The sequence below is a fragment of the Balaenoptera borealis genome (assembly GCF_965194805.1).
Source record: "Balaenoptera borealis genome assembly, chromosome: 2".
In the NCBI taxonomy this organism is placed as follows: Eukaryota; Metazoa; Chordata; class Mammalia; order Artiodactyla; family Balaenopteridae; genus Balaenoptera; species Balaenoptera borealis.
Genome location: NC_138867.1, coordinates 160,276,938 through 160,293,567, shown reverse-complemented (window position 1 = coordinate 160,293,567; position 16,630 = coordinate 160,276,938). Strand labels below are relative to the sequence as shown.

At 40.5% G+C, this 16,630-nt stretch overlaps 1 protein-coding gene across 1 annotated transcript; it reads left to right on the top strand.

The window, feature by feature from the left end:
- The first annotated feature begins 6,546 nt into the window (after positions 1-6,546).
- On the top strand, positions 6,547-16,280 carry THOC3 (THO complex subunit 3). The gene is made up of 6 exons (XM_082380928.1): positions 6,547-6,891; positions 7,690-7,846; positions 9,257-9,461; positions 12,900-13,061; positions 13,181-13,281; positions 15,692-16,280. Exons 1-6 carry the CDS (start codon positions 6,625-6,627, stop codon positions 15,853-15,855), a joined length of 1,056 nt encoding a protein of 351 aa, XP_082237054.1. The 5' UTR covers positions 6,547-6,624; the 3' UTR covers positions 15,856-16,280.
- The last annotated feature ends 350 nt before the right edge of the window (positions 16,281-16,630 follow it).

Sequence of the window (16,630 nt, the reverse complement as noted above, 5' to 3'; positions counted from 1 at the left end):
CAGCATGTGGGATCTTCCTGGACCAGGGCTCGAACCTGTGTCCCCTGCGTTGGCAGGCAGATTCTTAACCACTGCACCACCAGCAAAGTCCCTCCAGTTTTACTTTTGTTATTGATTTCTAACTTAATCCCATTGTGGTTAGAGGAGTCACTTTGTATGACATCTATCTTTAAAAATCAGTTGTGACTTAATTTGTGGTCTAATATATGGTCTGTCCTGGAAGATGTCCCATGTGTACTTGAGAAGAAAGTGAACGGTGTTCTTGTTGAGTAGTGTTCTGTGTATGTCTGGTATATTTAGTTGGTCAATTGTGTTGTTTAAATCTTCTATTTCCTTGGTCAATTGTGTTGTTTAAATCTTCTATTTCCTTATTTTGTGTCTGGTTGTTCATTTCATTATTGAGAGTGTGGTATTGAAGTCTCCAACTATTCATGGAAAACTGTCCATTTCTCCCTTCAGTTCCTTCAGTTTTTTTCTTTATATATTTTGATGGTCTGCCATTAGGTGCATAAATGTTTAATTGTTATATCTTCTAGCTGTATTCTAGCTATCTATCTTTTATTAATATAATGTCGTTCTTTGTCTCTTATAACCTTTTTAAAAAAATTTAAAGTCTATTTTGTCTGATATTAATACAACCACCCTTGCTTTCTTCTGGTTATTATTTGCATGGACTATCTTTTCACATCCTTTCATTTTCAATCTAGTTTTGTCTTTGGATCTAAAGTATCTTATAGACAGCATACAGTTGGCTCATGTATTTTTATCCATTTTGCCAATCTTTTTCTTTTGATTGGAGGGTTTAATCCATTTGTATTTAAAGCAATTACTTAGAAGGAGGGATTACTTCTGTCATTGTGCTATTTATTTTCTATATGCCTTATGCCTTTTTAATCTCTCATTTCCTGGATTACTGTCTTCTTTTGTGTTTAGATGATTTTTGCAATGAAAATTTTAAATTCCTTTCTAATTTTCTTTCTTTTTTTTTGTTTTTAAAAAAATTTTATTGGAGTATAGTTGCTTTACAATATTGTGTTAGTTTACAATGTACAGCAAAGTGAATCAGCTATATGTATACATATATCCCCTCTTTTTCAGATTTCCTTCTCATTTAGGTCACCACAGAGCACTGAGTAGAGTTCCCTGTGCTATGCAGTAGGTTCTCATTAGTTATCTATTTTATACATAGTAGTGTATATATGTCAATCCCAATCTCCCAAATCATCCCACCCACTGCCCTTTCCCCCTTGGTATCCATACATTTGTTCTCTATGTCTGTGTCTCTATTTCTGCTTTGTAAATAAGATTGTCTACACCAATTTTTCCAGATTCCACATATATGCGTTAATATACGATATTTGTTTTAAAAGAGAGTACTTTTGGTCTGAATTATTCAGCTTGGCTATTGACGAAACTCAAATGGATAATTATACAAGTCTTCCTTTGACTAGTCCTATATTGGCCTAAGTTTTAGGTTTGGGATGTGAAATGTTGGCACTGGGAAAGTCAGTAAGCAGTCAAGCCCACCTCATCTGAAGGAGACTCTGGGGGTGCAAAACTTAAGGAGGCACTATTCTCAAGATGGGGTAAGTACACTCATCCCTGAGCATGCCTCCTTAAATTTTGTGTCCTAGACACCTCACTTGCCTCACCCTTGTTCTGGTCCTGAAACTGATGCCCCAAAAGGCCAAGTTCACCTGACTAGTTGGCATCAGAGCTGGAACTAACATAGATCCTCTAACCCCTGATCTGGCACCTTCCCCGTGTAGTGGGCTGCCTCCAGCTTTGCCTATCCTTCTGAGGAAAGACCTTCAAAGCTAAGCAGGAAGTTTTCTGCACAGCTGGGCCAGTGGTCCTCAATCTAGGTGGTACATTAGATTTCCTGAGGGAGTTTTAAATATTCTAAGTCCCCCTCTCTGAGATTTTAAATCAGTTGTTCTGGGATGGGCCCTGGAAACATTTTTGTTTATTTACTTTTTTTTTAACATCTTTATTGGAGTATAATTGCTTTACAATGGTGTGTTAGTTTCTGCTGTATAACAAAGTGAATCAGCTATATGTACACATATATCCCCATATCCCCTCCCTCTTGCGTCTCCCTCCCACCCTCCCTATCCCACCCCTCTAGGTGCTCACAAAGCACTGAGCTGATCTTCCTGTGCTATGCAGTTGCTTCCCACTAGCTATCTATTTTACATTTGGTAGTATATATATGTCCGTGCCACTCTCTCACTTCATCCCAGCTTACCCTTCCCCCTCCCCATGTCCTCAAGTCCATTCTCTACGTCTGTGTCTTTATTACTCTCCTGCACCTAGGTTCATCAGAACCACTTTTCTTTTTTTTGTTTTTTTAGATTCCATATATATGTGTTAGCATATGGTATTTGCTTTTCGCTTTCTGACTTACTTCACTCTGTATGACAGACTCTAGGTCCATCCACCTCACTACAAATAACTCAATTTCATTTCTTTTTATGGCTGAGTAATATTCCATTGTATATATGTACCACATCTTCTTTATCCATTCCTCTGTTGATGAACATTTAGGTTGCTTCCATGTCCTGGCTATTGTAAATAGTGCTGCAGTGAACATTGGGGTGCATGTATCATTTGGAATTATCATTTTCTCTGGGTATATGCCCAGTAGTGGGATTGCTGGGTCATATGGTAGTTCTATTTTTAGTTTTTTAAGAACCTCCATACTGTTCTCCATAGTGGCTGTATCAATTTACATTCCCACCAACAGCACAAGAGGGTTCCCTTTTCTCCACACCCTCTCCAGCATTTATTGTTTGTAGATTTTTTTTTTTTTTAGAAATTAGGAGAGTCCTTCATGATTTGCTTTTTTTAAAAATTAATTAAATAATTTATTTATTTATTTATTTTTGGCTGTGTTGGGTCTTCATTTCTGCACGAGGGCCCTCTCTAGTTGCGGCGAGCGGGGGCCACTCTTCATCGCGGTGCACGGGCCCCTCACCATCGCGGCCTCTCTCGTTGTAGAGCACAGGCTCCAGACACGCAGGCTCAGCAGTTGTGGCTCATGGGCCCAGTCGCTCCGTGGCATGTGGGAATCCTCCCAGACCAGGGCTCAAACCCATGTCCCCTGCATTGGCAGGCAGACTCTCAACCACTGTGCCACCAGGGAAGCCCTGTTTGTAGATTTTTTGATGATGGCCATTCTGACTGGTGTGAGGTGATACCTCATTGTAGTTTTGATTTGCATTTCTCTAATGATTAGTGATGTTGAGCATCCTTTCATGTGTTTGTTGGCAATCTGTATATCTTCTTTGGAGAAATGTCTGTTTAGGTCTTCTGCTCATTTTTGGATTGGGTTGTTCATTTTTTTGATATTGTGCTGCATGAGCTGCTTGTATATTTTGGAGATTCATCCTTTGTCAGTTGCTGTGTTTGCAAATATTTTCTCCCATTCTGAGGGTTGTCTTTTCGTCTTGTTTATGGTTTCCTTTGCTGTGCAAAAGCTTTTAAGTTTCATTAGGTCCCATTTGTTTATTTTTGTTTTTATTTCCATTTCTCTAGGAGGTGGGTCAAAAAGGATCTTGCTGTGATTTATGTCATAGAGTGTTCTGTGTATGTTTTCCTCTAAGAGTTTTATAGTGTCTGGCCTTACATTTAGGTCTTTAATCCATTTTGAGTTTATTTTTGTGTATGGTGTTAGGGAGTGTTCTAACTTCTTTCTTTTACATGTAGCTGTCCAGTTTGAAAGGCCTTTAAGGCAGCACTCAGACTTCCCTGAGGGAACAAATCCCACCTGTGGAAAGTACCTTCAGCCAGTGCCTGAGAATTCCAGCCTGTCCATTCTGATGACCTGCTCTATGGATTTCAGACTTGCCTACCTAACCCCCACAGTGGTATAAAATAATTCCTTGCAATGAATCTCTGTAATATATATTTTTCACTAGTTTGCTTCTCTGGTTAAACTGATACACACCTATACGTTGAAGATTTGCCAGAAGTGACATGCTCCTTCCTGTTTTCTTTTGCAACAGCAGCTTCTTCAAAGTCCCGCACCAACAAAGGACTTATACTTCAAGCCCCACTCCTTCCTTATCTACTGCTCCTTCACTGTAGGATGTCTCCCTAGGCCCCTGAAAATTCCCTCTACACATCCTGGCATTTCTGGAATTATTATTTTTGACCTGATTCTGCCCTGAATGACTCAAGTTCCTACGACACCCATATATAAAAACATCCTGCAGAGTCTGAGCAAAGATCAGCTCCCAAAGAGAATTTCTGGGTTGCAGAAGGGACTATAACAATGGTCCATTGACTACATTTTTCAAAAAATGTGACGATCATAATAGCATGGAAATGCTGGGGAATTTTTAAAGATTCAAGGAGACTAAGGAGACATGATACAGTATAAAATCCTAGACTAGATCTTGTACTGGAGGAAGAAAAATGCTCTAAGGATATTAGTGGGTAAACTGACACAATTGAAATACAGACAGTAGATTAAATTCTATGTTACTGTTCAAATTATCAAAGCTTATAACTATGCTAGGGATAGGAAACAGAATATCCTTATTCTTCGGAAACACTTACTGAAATATTTAGGTGTAAATAATAATGATGTATGCAACTTACTCAAACATTTAGGCAGAAGAGTAATACGTGTATGTATAGACACAGCAAATGGAACAAAATGCTAAAACCAGGTGAACCTGGGCCACGGGAATAACAGCGCTCTTACTACTCTTGCAACTTTTCTGTAAATTTGTTAGTTTTTCCAAACAAAAAGTTTTTAAAAAAATGGCCCATGTCTCTGTTCCCCTGAATTTTATCTCTTTGAGACTCTCTGACTTCAGTCTCATAGTCCCCAGAAATGTGCTATTACAACTGTCTCAGTGAAGAGCAGTGGGATACACTTATCACAACTGAGGTTCTAACATTTGTGTTTACAGAATATAGAAAAAGAACTCAGGGAAAATGAAATAAAAAACACATAACATACAAAAATACAGAATTAATACAGAAATTCAAAGAATTACATTTATAACCTAGAGGTGTCAGATACTAAGAATCAGAGTGTAGAATTTGAAGTCAGTACCTCTAATACCAGCCATGTGACCTGGAGCAGGACATTTTACCTCTTCGTTCTTCAGTGTCCTTATCTGGGACCAAGAGATATAAATTCTCAGTGTATGTAGGAAAAAAAATATGCGAGCATATGAAGAAGATTCCTGAAAATGAAAGCTAAGGAGGGAAAACTAGAAACCAAATAATCTCCCACCCCAAGATCTTAGTGATGTCATCAATATTCTTTGGAGTCTAAAAAGCTTTGAAGTCTCCAAGAATTTCTAGTTTTAAAGGGGTAGGGAAGTGAATTGGGGAAAGAAAAGGGCCTCATTTCCTAAGGCCCCTCTCAGAACCTTGTGCTTTATATGTGGACTCACTTAGTATTTAGGACTTCATGACACTCTCCCATGCAGCTGGTGGAAATGTAGATTGTTAGAACTTCTTCAGGTGTTTTGGCAATATTTATTCAAATAAAAAAGTGCATATGTGCACAATGAAGTTTGTATAGGGATGTTCACTGCAGTATTGTCCTAAAAGCAAATCATGGACACAAAATGTCCACCAAAGGAATCAGTCAAATAAACTATTATGCATCTATCTATATCATTAAAGACTGCATCCATGAAAAGAATGAGACATATGCATATACTGATAAGAAATGATTTCTTACAGGTGTCTACCATAGAAAACAAGTTATGTAAGGAATGCTACCATTTTGAGGGGTGGGGTAGGATACACACACACCTATCTACCTCTCCCAAGGTGCTTATTTACACTTAAACTATCTCTGGAAGGCCACAAAAGAAATTTAATAATATTTTTTGGAAGGTATGGGTGTGAAGGGTGGGGAATAGTCTAAAGGGCATGACACAGGCAGACATTTACTTTTCACTCTGTATCTATTTTTGCATATATAATCATGTGAATATAGCCCCTTCTAAAAACAAAGAATTTGTATATTTAAAAACATCCCCAAACCCCTTCTCAACACCTCCACCTCTCTTTCCTCCCCTCCCCTCCTTCCCTCCCCTCCCCTTCCCCCTCCCCTCCCCTTCCCCCTCCCCTCCCCCACCTTCTCTTCCACCCACCTCCTCCTCCCCCCCTCCTTCTTCCTCCCGCCCCCACAAAATCCTAGCCCTTTACCCGGGACAAGTTCACCAGCTGGTCCTTCTCCAGCAAGAAATTGAGAGCCTTCAGCTCTAAGAGAGGTGGCTGACAGGTGGGGAGCAACCCTAGAAAAAAGGTGTTTCTGACGGCGAACTGAGGTTTAGAAGAATTGCGTTGGTTTATTTCTTCGATTAAACAGGGATACAAATATATATACCAAGTAGTAGGTAAGGGGAAAATAAAGACCCTAAAAACCTCCTAACCGTTATTTGTAAAGGAAACTTAAAGTGGAACCATGACAATTTGAAAAGGCAAAGGCGGGCGCGCGCTGCAGGCTGGGACTTGTAGTCCCTTCTGGGTGGTCCACAGTGCGGCTGCGCGGAAGAGTGGGGCGCTCTCCCGCGCGCATGCGTGCGGCGGCGGCGGCAAGGGGGACTGCAGCTCCGCAGAGTCAGCCCAGCCGGTGTCCGGGAGCTCGGCATGGCGATCCCCGCGGCGTCCATGGGGCCCTCGGCGCTGGGCCAGAGCGGTCCTGGCTCGATGGCTCCCTGGTGCTCAGTGACCAGCGGCCCGACGCGCTACGTGCTCGGGATGCAGGAGCTGTTCCGCGGCCACAGCAAGACGCGCGAGTTCCCGGCGCACAGCGCCAAGGTGCACTCGGTGGCCTGGAGCTGCGACGGGCGTCGCCTGGCCTCGGGGTCCTTCGACAAGACGGCCAGCGTCTTCCTGCTGGAGAAGGACCGGTTGGTGAGCCGCTAGGACCCGGCCCAGGCTAGGGAGAAGGGCTTTGGTAAAGCGAGGTGTGGTGGCAAGGAGAGAACGGGGGTGAGAGTGTGGAGGTGAGGAGAGGGGAGGAGGGTGAAGGGGTGTGGAGATGAGGGGCGTGTGTGATGCGAGACAGAGGAGTGTGAGGGTGAGGAGGGGGTGAACGGGCTGGGGTGGTAGGGGGTGAAGATGGGGGTGGTGGAGAGGAGGACTGGTGGTTAGGGGAGGTGGCGGTGTGTAGGGAGTGTAGTAGTAAGGAGGTGTGAAGATAAGCGGGGAGTGGCGGTGCGGGGATAGTGAAGACCGGGGGTGAGGAGGATGGATGGATGGGCGGTGAGGAGGGTGGTGGGGGTGTGGGAGAGTGGTAGGAGGAATTGTGTGGTGGTGAGGGGTGGCTAGGAGCAGTGGTGGTGGGCTCACTGTGGTGGTAAGGAGGGCCTCTCTGAAAATGATAGGGCCTCCGTGGCAATGAGCAGGTGGGTTGGGACCCCTTGGTGGCAGAGTAAGGGTAGAAAACCAGAAAGAAGGAGGAAGGCCAGGGAGAGCAAAAGAGTAAGGGCATTGATGTGGAACCCATCCTCAGAACAGTTCAGACTGACTGGGGAGGAAGGGAGGGAGGATATTGGAAACAGTTTGGGGGAAGAGGCTTGGAAGGACTCGACTCTCTAATTACCCAAACTTTTGTTGGTCACAAGATAGCTCGGTTTAAATAAGGTTAAGAAGTTACATGGGGAGGCAGGTACATATGGGTGAAGTGACATCTGTATTCTGTTCTTTCAGGTCAAAGAAAACAATTATCGGGGGCATGGGGATAGTGTGGACCAGCTCTGTTGGCATCCAAGTAATCCTGATCTCTTTGTCACTGCATCTGGAGACAAAACCATTCGCATCTGGGATGTGAGGACTACAAAATGCATTGCCACTGTGAACACTAAAGGTGACTATTCAGAGAGTGGGCAGTAGGAAGATAAGCTACTTATAGTCATGCAACAAGCATTTTTCAAGTATCTTCTCTGTGCATGACCCTGTAGGTATGGGACATCCTGAGCTGAATAAGACAGTTTCCAGCTCCAAGGATCTTAGGGTTTAGTGCAAGGAGAGAGACATATGTATAAAAAAAACCTAACGTAATATGACATGGTCATCCTGTAACAGAGAGGTCTACAAAATAGATACCCAGAATGGAAATGCTTAAGTCTGCCTGGGGGAGATAGGGAGGGCCTCACAGAATTTGAGCAAACTCTTAGGGTAGCCATATAGATTTAGTGGTCAGGGTGCATTGGGTGGGCAGCTCTAGCAGGGAACAGCATGTGCAAAGGAATGGAGAATTTGGGAAACTGCTGATAGGCTAGAATGGCTGATCTTGGAATAAATGGCTTCGTTGGTCTGGGAGAAAGTGACCTGGAAGTTGTGCAGTACATTTACAGTGTTCTTCACCATGTATTACCTTATAAACCTTGAGGCCCTTTATTAAATTTTATTGACTAAGATGTTATTGATTATAAGATGCATCAGTATTTTATGCACCATTAGGAAAGAAAATAAAGTTTTATTTATCATATAGTCATGATACACCGAAAATTTTGAGATGTATCCTCATGCATTCTAAGATACATTATAGGTAATAAAGTGTGAAAAAATATGCATCTTAGAATCAATAAAGTTGATGAAATTTTTAATTGATGTTTTCAATGTGGGCTACTGGACTTTGTTGGCAAGACTTGCACCTGGAGGTGGAATGATGTGGTTTCCCCAACTAGACAACTGGTGATATGTGAGTGATTTGGGTGGTATATGGATGAACATTAAAAACTGATTGTGTATATATTTTAATGCCTACTAGAAAAAAAGAACTAGCCCATAGGATTTATCACTAAAGTGAAGCTATTTAAGTAAAAATTTTGGGGGGGTCAATTTTAATAAAAATCTTGAATGAAGAAAAGTATAGCTGTTACATGGATAGTACAAAAATTGTGAAAATGGCATGTGAATGACTGGCGTTTGGGAAGTGCTTGTGTAAGAGAGTTAGAGGCTTTGGTGTCAAGTCTGGGTTTAGATCTTGGCTCTGTTACTTCACAGCTTTGACACTTTGGCTCATTTCTTTTCCATTTTTTCATCTAAAATGGGGTTAAAAAGTGTCCCTTAAAGAAACGTGAAAACTAAAGGGGGAAATTTGTAGATGAATGTGCTGGCCTCCCAGTTGATCTGTAAGTGGTAGTTCCCTTCTGTTGACGAGGACCTTAGTGAATGAGCTCTGGCGATAGCTCTAGTTTTTCTATGATAACAAAATAAACTTCTGGAGGATTATGGGCTAACAGTATCTTGCTGATTATATGTGGGTTCCCAGGGGAGAACATCAATATCTGCTGGAGTCCCGATGGGCAGACCATTGCTGTAGGCAACAAGGATGATGTGGTGACGTTCATTGATGCCAAGACACACCGTTCCAAAGCGGAGGAGCAGTTCAAGTTTGAGGTCAATGAAATCTCCTGGAACAATGACAATAACATGTTCTTCCTGACAAATGGCAATGGTTGTATCAACATACTCAGGTGAGGGGGTTCTAGCTTAAGGGACTGTTATATTTTTGCACTGGGTGTTGTGGTGGATACCAAGGTGAATTAGATGTGAGTCTGTCCTGAAGGACCCAAAAGTACTAATACAGTTGACCTTTGAACAACACGGATTTGAACTGCTCAGGTCCACTTATATGTGGATTTTTTCAAGAGTAAATATTACAGTCCTGCCTGATCCGGGGTTGGTTGAATCTGGGTTGTGGAACCTCGGATACAGAGGAACCGTGGATACGGAGGACCAACTAAGTTATATGTAGATTCTTGACTGTGCAGAGAATTGGCATCCCTAACCTTCTTGTTCAAGGTTCAACTGTAGTAATAAAGAATTCTAACCTCTCTTGAGCACCTTTGAGCTAGGCACCTTATGTTCTACCGAGTCCTCAGAGAAATCCTAGGGAGTCGATGGTGTGCTTCCCATTTCACAGATGAGGATCAGGGACTCAGAGTCACTAGTCAGCTGGTGAGCACTAGAAATGGATGCATTTGGAATTATAGCTAATTCGTACCCTTAAAGTCTCCACTTAAATATCACTTCCCCTCCAGGGAAGCCATCTTCACCCCCAAGGTTAGAAGCTTATTTTGTGTACTTCCTGTTGGAAGCATTTCTCATTCTACATTATAATTGCATGTTTACTTCTCTGTATCTTCTATTAGACTGTAAATTCCATGAAGGTAGGGACTGTATTTAACTTGTTTACTGTTGAATCCCTAGTGCCTAGCCCAGTATCTGCTACACAAAATTAGGATCTCAGTGAATATTCTCTAAATGAATGAAACTGTGGAATTGAAATTGAGATCTGTCTGATTCTGTTCTTTCTGTTATCTTGGGTGAGCAATGCAAGGCAGAGTGAAATAGGCTCTGTGTGAGAGGCTGGGAGTTTGCTGTAGAATCCCAAGGAAAGAAACTTATATTGATTGTGGGAGTTGGGGGTTGAAGGAGGCAGCTTCTGAGCTTGACCTTGAAAGATTAGTTGAATTTTAAGAATCAGCAAAAGGGAACTGCACAATGGACAAAACAAGTGAGAATGAGCATGATTTATTTAGAGAGTAGTTGGTAGATCAGGGTTGCTGGGAGTGGTGGCAGATAAGGTGTCTGAAGAGAGACATCCTGAAACGGGAAGATAAAGTTGAAGTATAATTTGAGACCAGGTTATTTGGGTCTGGAATTCTATGCATAGCACTTGAACTTTATTCTGTAGGCAGTGTTATTTTGTTTTTTGTTTTTAAGCTTTTTTATTAGAAAATAAAACAGATATAGAAAACCACGAAATATAAATGTATAGCTTAATGAACTATTATATGCTTAACACCTGTGTAACCCCACCAGGTCAAGACATAGTACTTTGCTGGCCACCTCAGAAGTCTTGCCATGGGCTTTGTCCTTCCTAATCAAAACTCCCTCCCCCAAAAACACTGTCTTGATTTTTATAATATTTCTTTGTAGTTTTAGCTACCAAGTGTGCATCTCTAGATACTCTAATTTTGCCCACTTAAAAAAGTTTGATATGCCTTTTAAGTCAGCTAAACTACAGTGTCCCCCTCCATCCCTTTCTTTTACTTAGAACTTAGCTGTTGAAAAAGCAGGCTGTTAACCTGTGGAGCTTGTCCCAGTCTGGGTTTTGCTGATTCCAAATGCTTGCTTATTTGTTGGAATTTAAGAGACATTTCCTCTCATCTGTTTGGTTACCCAGGAATATAGTTCATTTAGAGAAGGCAGGATAAATGCTTGATTCTTTCCCTTTGTCATTAGGTAATGAATTAGTTCTCTATCACCTCCAAAGATGATCAGCTAGGGTTTTTTAAATAAAAAAGAATCATTATGGACTCATGGATTTAAGCATGGTAGAAGTGTTTCAGTCTATCGTAATCATTCCTTATTGAAGCTCAAATTATCTTATTTTTGGCAACTGGGATCCTCTTCAAGTTGGTCCCTGAGTCTTTTTTTTTTTTTAAACTTTGGGTTTATTTATTTATTTATTTATTTATTTATGGCTGTGTTGGGTCTTCGTTTCTGTGCGAGCGCTTTCTCCAGTTGTGGCAAGCGGGGTCCACTCTTCATCGCGGTGCGCGGGCCTCCCACTATCGCGGCCTCTCTTGTTGCGGAGCACAGGCTCCAGACGCGCAGGCTCAGTAGTTGTGGCTCACGGGCCTAGTTGCTCCGCGGCATGTGGGATCTTCCCAGACCAGGGCTTGAACCCGTGTCCCCTGCATTGGCAGGCAGATTCTCAACCACTGCGCCACCAGGGAAACCCTCTTTTTTTTTTTTTTTTTTGACATAGTCCTATTAGTCTTCAGTTTCCTGCTCTCTGGTATGACAAGATATGCCAGGTTCATCTTGTGTTTTTCCTGCCTCAAATCTTTAATCAGAAAATTCTCTGAGAATTCCTGGATTCTTTTACTGGAAAATAATATTGGAGCTAGGAATGTCCATATTGTTGGGTTGACCGTTTCTAGACCTTTCCAGTGGACAGAGCTAAGAAGTATATGTATTGTATATACCTTAAAGATAAAATACTTTGTGAATTCATACTGATAACTTCCAGTTAAAATCTCTTTCCTTCCAAACTGAGTGTTCTGGTTCTCAGAGATGCAGGGGATTATAGAATTTGAATATCCCGTGGTTGCTTATTACCTTCATCCCTTGTTACACATACAGATATTTCAGAGTAACAATACTACCACCACCACCACCAATCTGATTGCTTAAAATAGTAAATTTTGCTTTTTGAATATGCTTTCCTCATTCTTCCTCCATTAAAAAAAAATAGTTAATACTATATATTGTCAGATTATACAGCTATTACATATTATACCTTAAACATATATAGTTTCTACAAGAAACTACATTATTTATTGCTCATTACCAGCCTGGTAAGTCTGGTACATCTCTAGTCACTGATTGTCAAAACTCACTTTCCAGTTTTGATTCCTTAGGAAGAGTTCAGGGGAACAAGATTCCCTGAGTTCATACTTATTATAGCTTATATACTTCTAAAACTTTAAGATACTTTATTATATTGTGCTTATTATTTGAACTTTTTATAATTAATAGTTTTGCTAGATATAAAAATTTCAATTCATATATTCTTGCTGGTGTATCTTAAGTATGTTACTCCATTTTCTTTTCGCATAAAGTGTTACTGTCAAAAGTCTGATGACAATCTAATTTAAAGTCCAGTAATTTTACTACCATACGTCTTCATGTTGGTTAGTCTGGGTTCATATTCTCAAGTATGTGGTGTTTCAGTATATTGTTTGACATCTTTTTCTTTCAGGAAAGTTGTTTTGAAATTCCAGTCTTTGATACTTGTTCTGTTGTCTTACTTTCATTTTCTTCTTTAGTGTCTCCTCTTACCGTCTTAGTACCACAGTCCTCTTCCCCCCAGTTTGATTGCTGTCTGTCTTGTTTCTCAGCTACCCAGAGCTGAAGCCTGTGCAGTCTATCAACGCCCATCCATCCAACTGCATCTGTATCAAGTTTGACCCCATGGGGAAGTACTTTGCTACAGGAAGCGCAGATGCTTTGGTCAGCCTCTGGGATGTAGATGAGTTAGTGTGTGTTCGGTGCTTTTCCAGGTAAGCAACTCTGCCAGCACTTTCCTTGTTGGATAAATTCATTTTATGTCATGTTGGGTGAAACTGGGCCCTCCTCTCACTGGGTTATTTTAATGTCTCCTCTGTCTACTCTTTTATAGGCTGGATTGGCCTGTGAGGACCCTCAGTTTTAGCCATGATGGGAAAATGCTGGCATCTGCATCGGAAGATCATTTCATCGACATTGCTGAAGTAGAGACAGGTAACTACACCCTCACTACCTTAATGAGACTCCTCTGTCTTTCATTTCTGGCCATCAGGACTTCTCCTGTCATGTGTTTTTCATCTCTGCTCATTACTACTTTGCCATCATTAGCATAAATGGGTATTAGCATAAATGCCAGCATTAGCACAAACTCCTTAAGGCAAGTTTGTTTATTATGACTATTATAGTCAGGTAATGGAGGGAGCAAAGAGTTAGGAAAGAAAGGGGCAGGTCTGAAAGAGAGTGATTAAAGGAAATATTTTGCATTTTATTCAGTTTTAATTCTTCCATTATAACAAAATTTTTAAAATACAGAAAGGGAGAAGAATGAATAAATGGATGGATGGATGGATGAAAGAATGAATGAATGATCCCACCATTTAAATACAACCTCTTTTAGCATTATGGGATATTTCTATCTTTTGCCTGTATGTGGACTTAAAAAATACATATATACATTTTATAATTTAAGAAATTATCAAAATAGATGTGATTTGTTTTAAAAAGCAACAAAACAGAACTTGAAAATAGAAAAATGAGAGGTGAGTATTCATTTTACAAAAGAACTTCTCCAGATTTATTTTTTAATGTAGCTTTATTGTTTTTGGAAATACATGACACTTTATTAAAAGAATTCAAACTATATAGAAAACTTCAAAGAAAGTAAAAAGCTTGGCATTCCACGATTTAAAGAGTGCCACCCTTGATAGCATTTTGGTGAGCATTGTCAGCCATCCAGACATGCAGCTCCTTCATGTCCCCTCGTGTTCATGTGATGCAGGCATGCTCTCCTGCTGCTCCGGGGCCCTCCCTCCTCACCTGCAGGATCTTACAGCTTCTTACATGGCGATGGCTGTTGAGCTCTACTGCTGTTTTTAATGGGGTTTAGAATTCCATTGGCTATACCAGTATATACCTAAGCTGCCCCACTCTTAGATGGCTTCTGGTCTTTACACCATTATAAATGATACTATGATGAGTATCATCTTAGTCATCCTTTTGGGTAAACCATTGAATTGGGATTGCTGAGTCCAAACCGCTCACATCTTGTCAGGAACCAAACTTCCTTACAGGAGGGTTATTGCAGCGTTTACTCTCAGCAGCAACGCATGCATGGAGTTAAAGGCCGAAAGGGAAATGGAAGGGGAGTAGCAGCCTCCAACACCATTTTTTATGTCTGTGTAACACAGAAATTTGCTCAGACAGGTAGCTATAGATTGCCAGATCCTAGCATTATGAAGAGCGGTTAACTATCCCTGAAATAGATTACTTTAAAAAAAAAAACTATATACAAAGCAGAAACAGACTCACAGACATAGAAAACAATCTTATGGTTTACTAAAAGGGAATGGGAGTCAGGGGAGGGATAAATTAGGAGTACGGGATTAACAGATACAAACTACTCTGTAAAATAAATAAGCAACAAGGATTCACTGTATACTGCAGGGAACTATATTCAATATCTCGTAATAACCTGTAATGGAAAGTGATCTGAAAAAAAAAGAAAAAAAAAACAAAACCAAATCACTTTGCTGTACATGCTGTACACCTGAAACTAACACAGTATTGTAAATCAACTATACTTCAATAAAAAAACTTTTTCTTTATACACATACACACACGTATATATGCATATGTGTGTGTGTATATATATATATATATAAAAACAGCTTTATTCAAATACAGTTCACATACCATATAGTTGACCAGTTTGAAGTGTATAATTCAGTGTATCATGCATTTTTAAATCAGCACTACCCTGTGAACATTTTACTACATTAATCTTAACTCTAAGGTTGAAAAAAAGTTAAGCAGGACTAAAAAAAATGGCTTTGGAAAAATTATGTTTAATTTCCACAAGTAGTAAGGAAAAAGTTTTGGAAAAAGAAATCTATTCGCAAGTCATTGTGGTGTAGTAGAAAGATCTGTGGCTTTGGAAACAGGCTGACTTCCTGTGCTGGCTCTGCTGTTTCCCTTTTTTTTTTCCCTGCTGCTTCCTTGAGGTGTGACTTAGCTGTTCAGTCACCTGTTTCTTTATAAAATGGGGTTTAAAATCATTACTTGCCTTGCTGGATTGTCATTATACTTTATTAAGATAAAGTATAATCCATCTGATTCATAAGGGGTGCTGAACAAACAGCTGCTGTTGCTGTTTTTTCAGGAAGGGTAGAATCGGGTTCAGAGCACAGGCTCTTAAGTTAACTGGCCTGCGTTCACCATCCTGCTCTGCCACCCACTGCCTCGTGACCCCTCTGCGCCTCAGTGTTCTCTGCAAAATGGGGTAGTAATTGTACTTATCCTATAGGGTTATTAAGCAGATTAAATGATTTAATGTAGGTAAGTACTTAATGAGTATGGTCTCTTATTATTAATGTATTGATTGGTTTCTCTATATTGATTTTTATAGGAGACAAGATGTGGGAGGTACAGTGTGAGTCCCCCACCTTCACCGTGGCTTGGCACCCCAAAAGGCCTCTGCTGGCATTTGCCTGTGATGACAAAGATGGCAAATATGACAGCAGTCGGGAAGCTGGAACTGTGAAACTTTTTGGGCTTCCTAATGATTCCTGATAGGAGGACCTGATGTATGGAGAAGGCCCAGGCAGAGGCTTCCATTGTATAGTTAATTTGGTCTGTTCTCTTGGAGTTGGTGGGCACCTAAACTATTTATAAATTGGTATAAACTATACAAGTCTTTTGTCAGGCTGCCCATTCCGGTTTCCTTCGTATTTGTTATGGTAGCTGTTCCCGTTCCTTGCGCCCTGCAGGAGGGCTCTGCAGTGATGACACCAGCATACCTTGTCTTGTGGGGACCTCCTGTCTTTCTGCTTTTGGGGGTATGGTGGACTTTGTTGGGCTTGCTTCTGCTTGCCACCTCGTTTGAAGGGGTGGGTGAGGAAGGGTGAGATGGGGATGGAGATTTTTTATAATAAAAAAGAAATACATTTACTGTTGAGAATTGAGCATTTAATAAAACTGACTTTTTAATTATGGGACTTCTAGGACTTTAAAAATTATGGTAACATTATCATTATTATTTTCTTATCATTATTATTTTCTTATGTTTTTTTTAAAATTTAATTTTATTTAATTTTTTATACAGCAGGTTCTTATTAGTTATCCATTTTATACATATTAGTGTATACATGTCAATCCCAATCTCCACTTCATCACAAGACCACCCCCCGCCACTTTCCCCCCTTGGTGTCCATACGTTTGTTCTCTACATCTGTGTCTCAATTTCTACCCTGCAAACTGGTTCATCTGTACCATTTTTCTAGGTTCCACATATATGCGTTAATATACGATATTTGTTTTTCTCTTTCTGACTTACTTCACTCTGTAT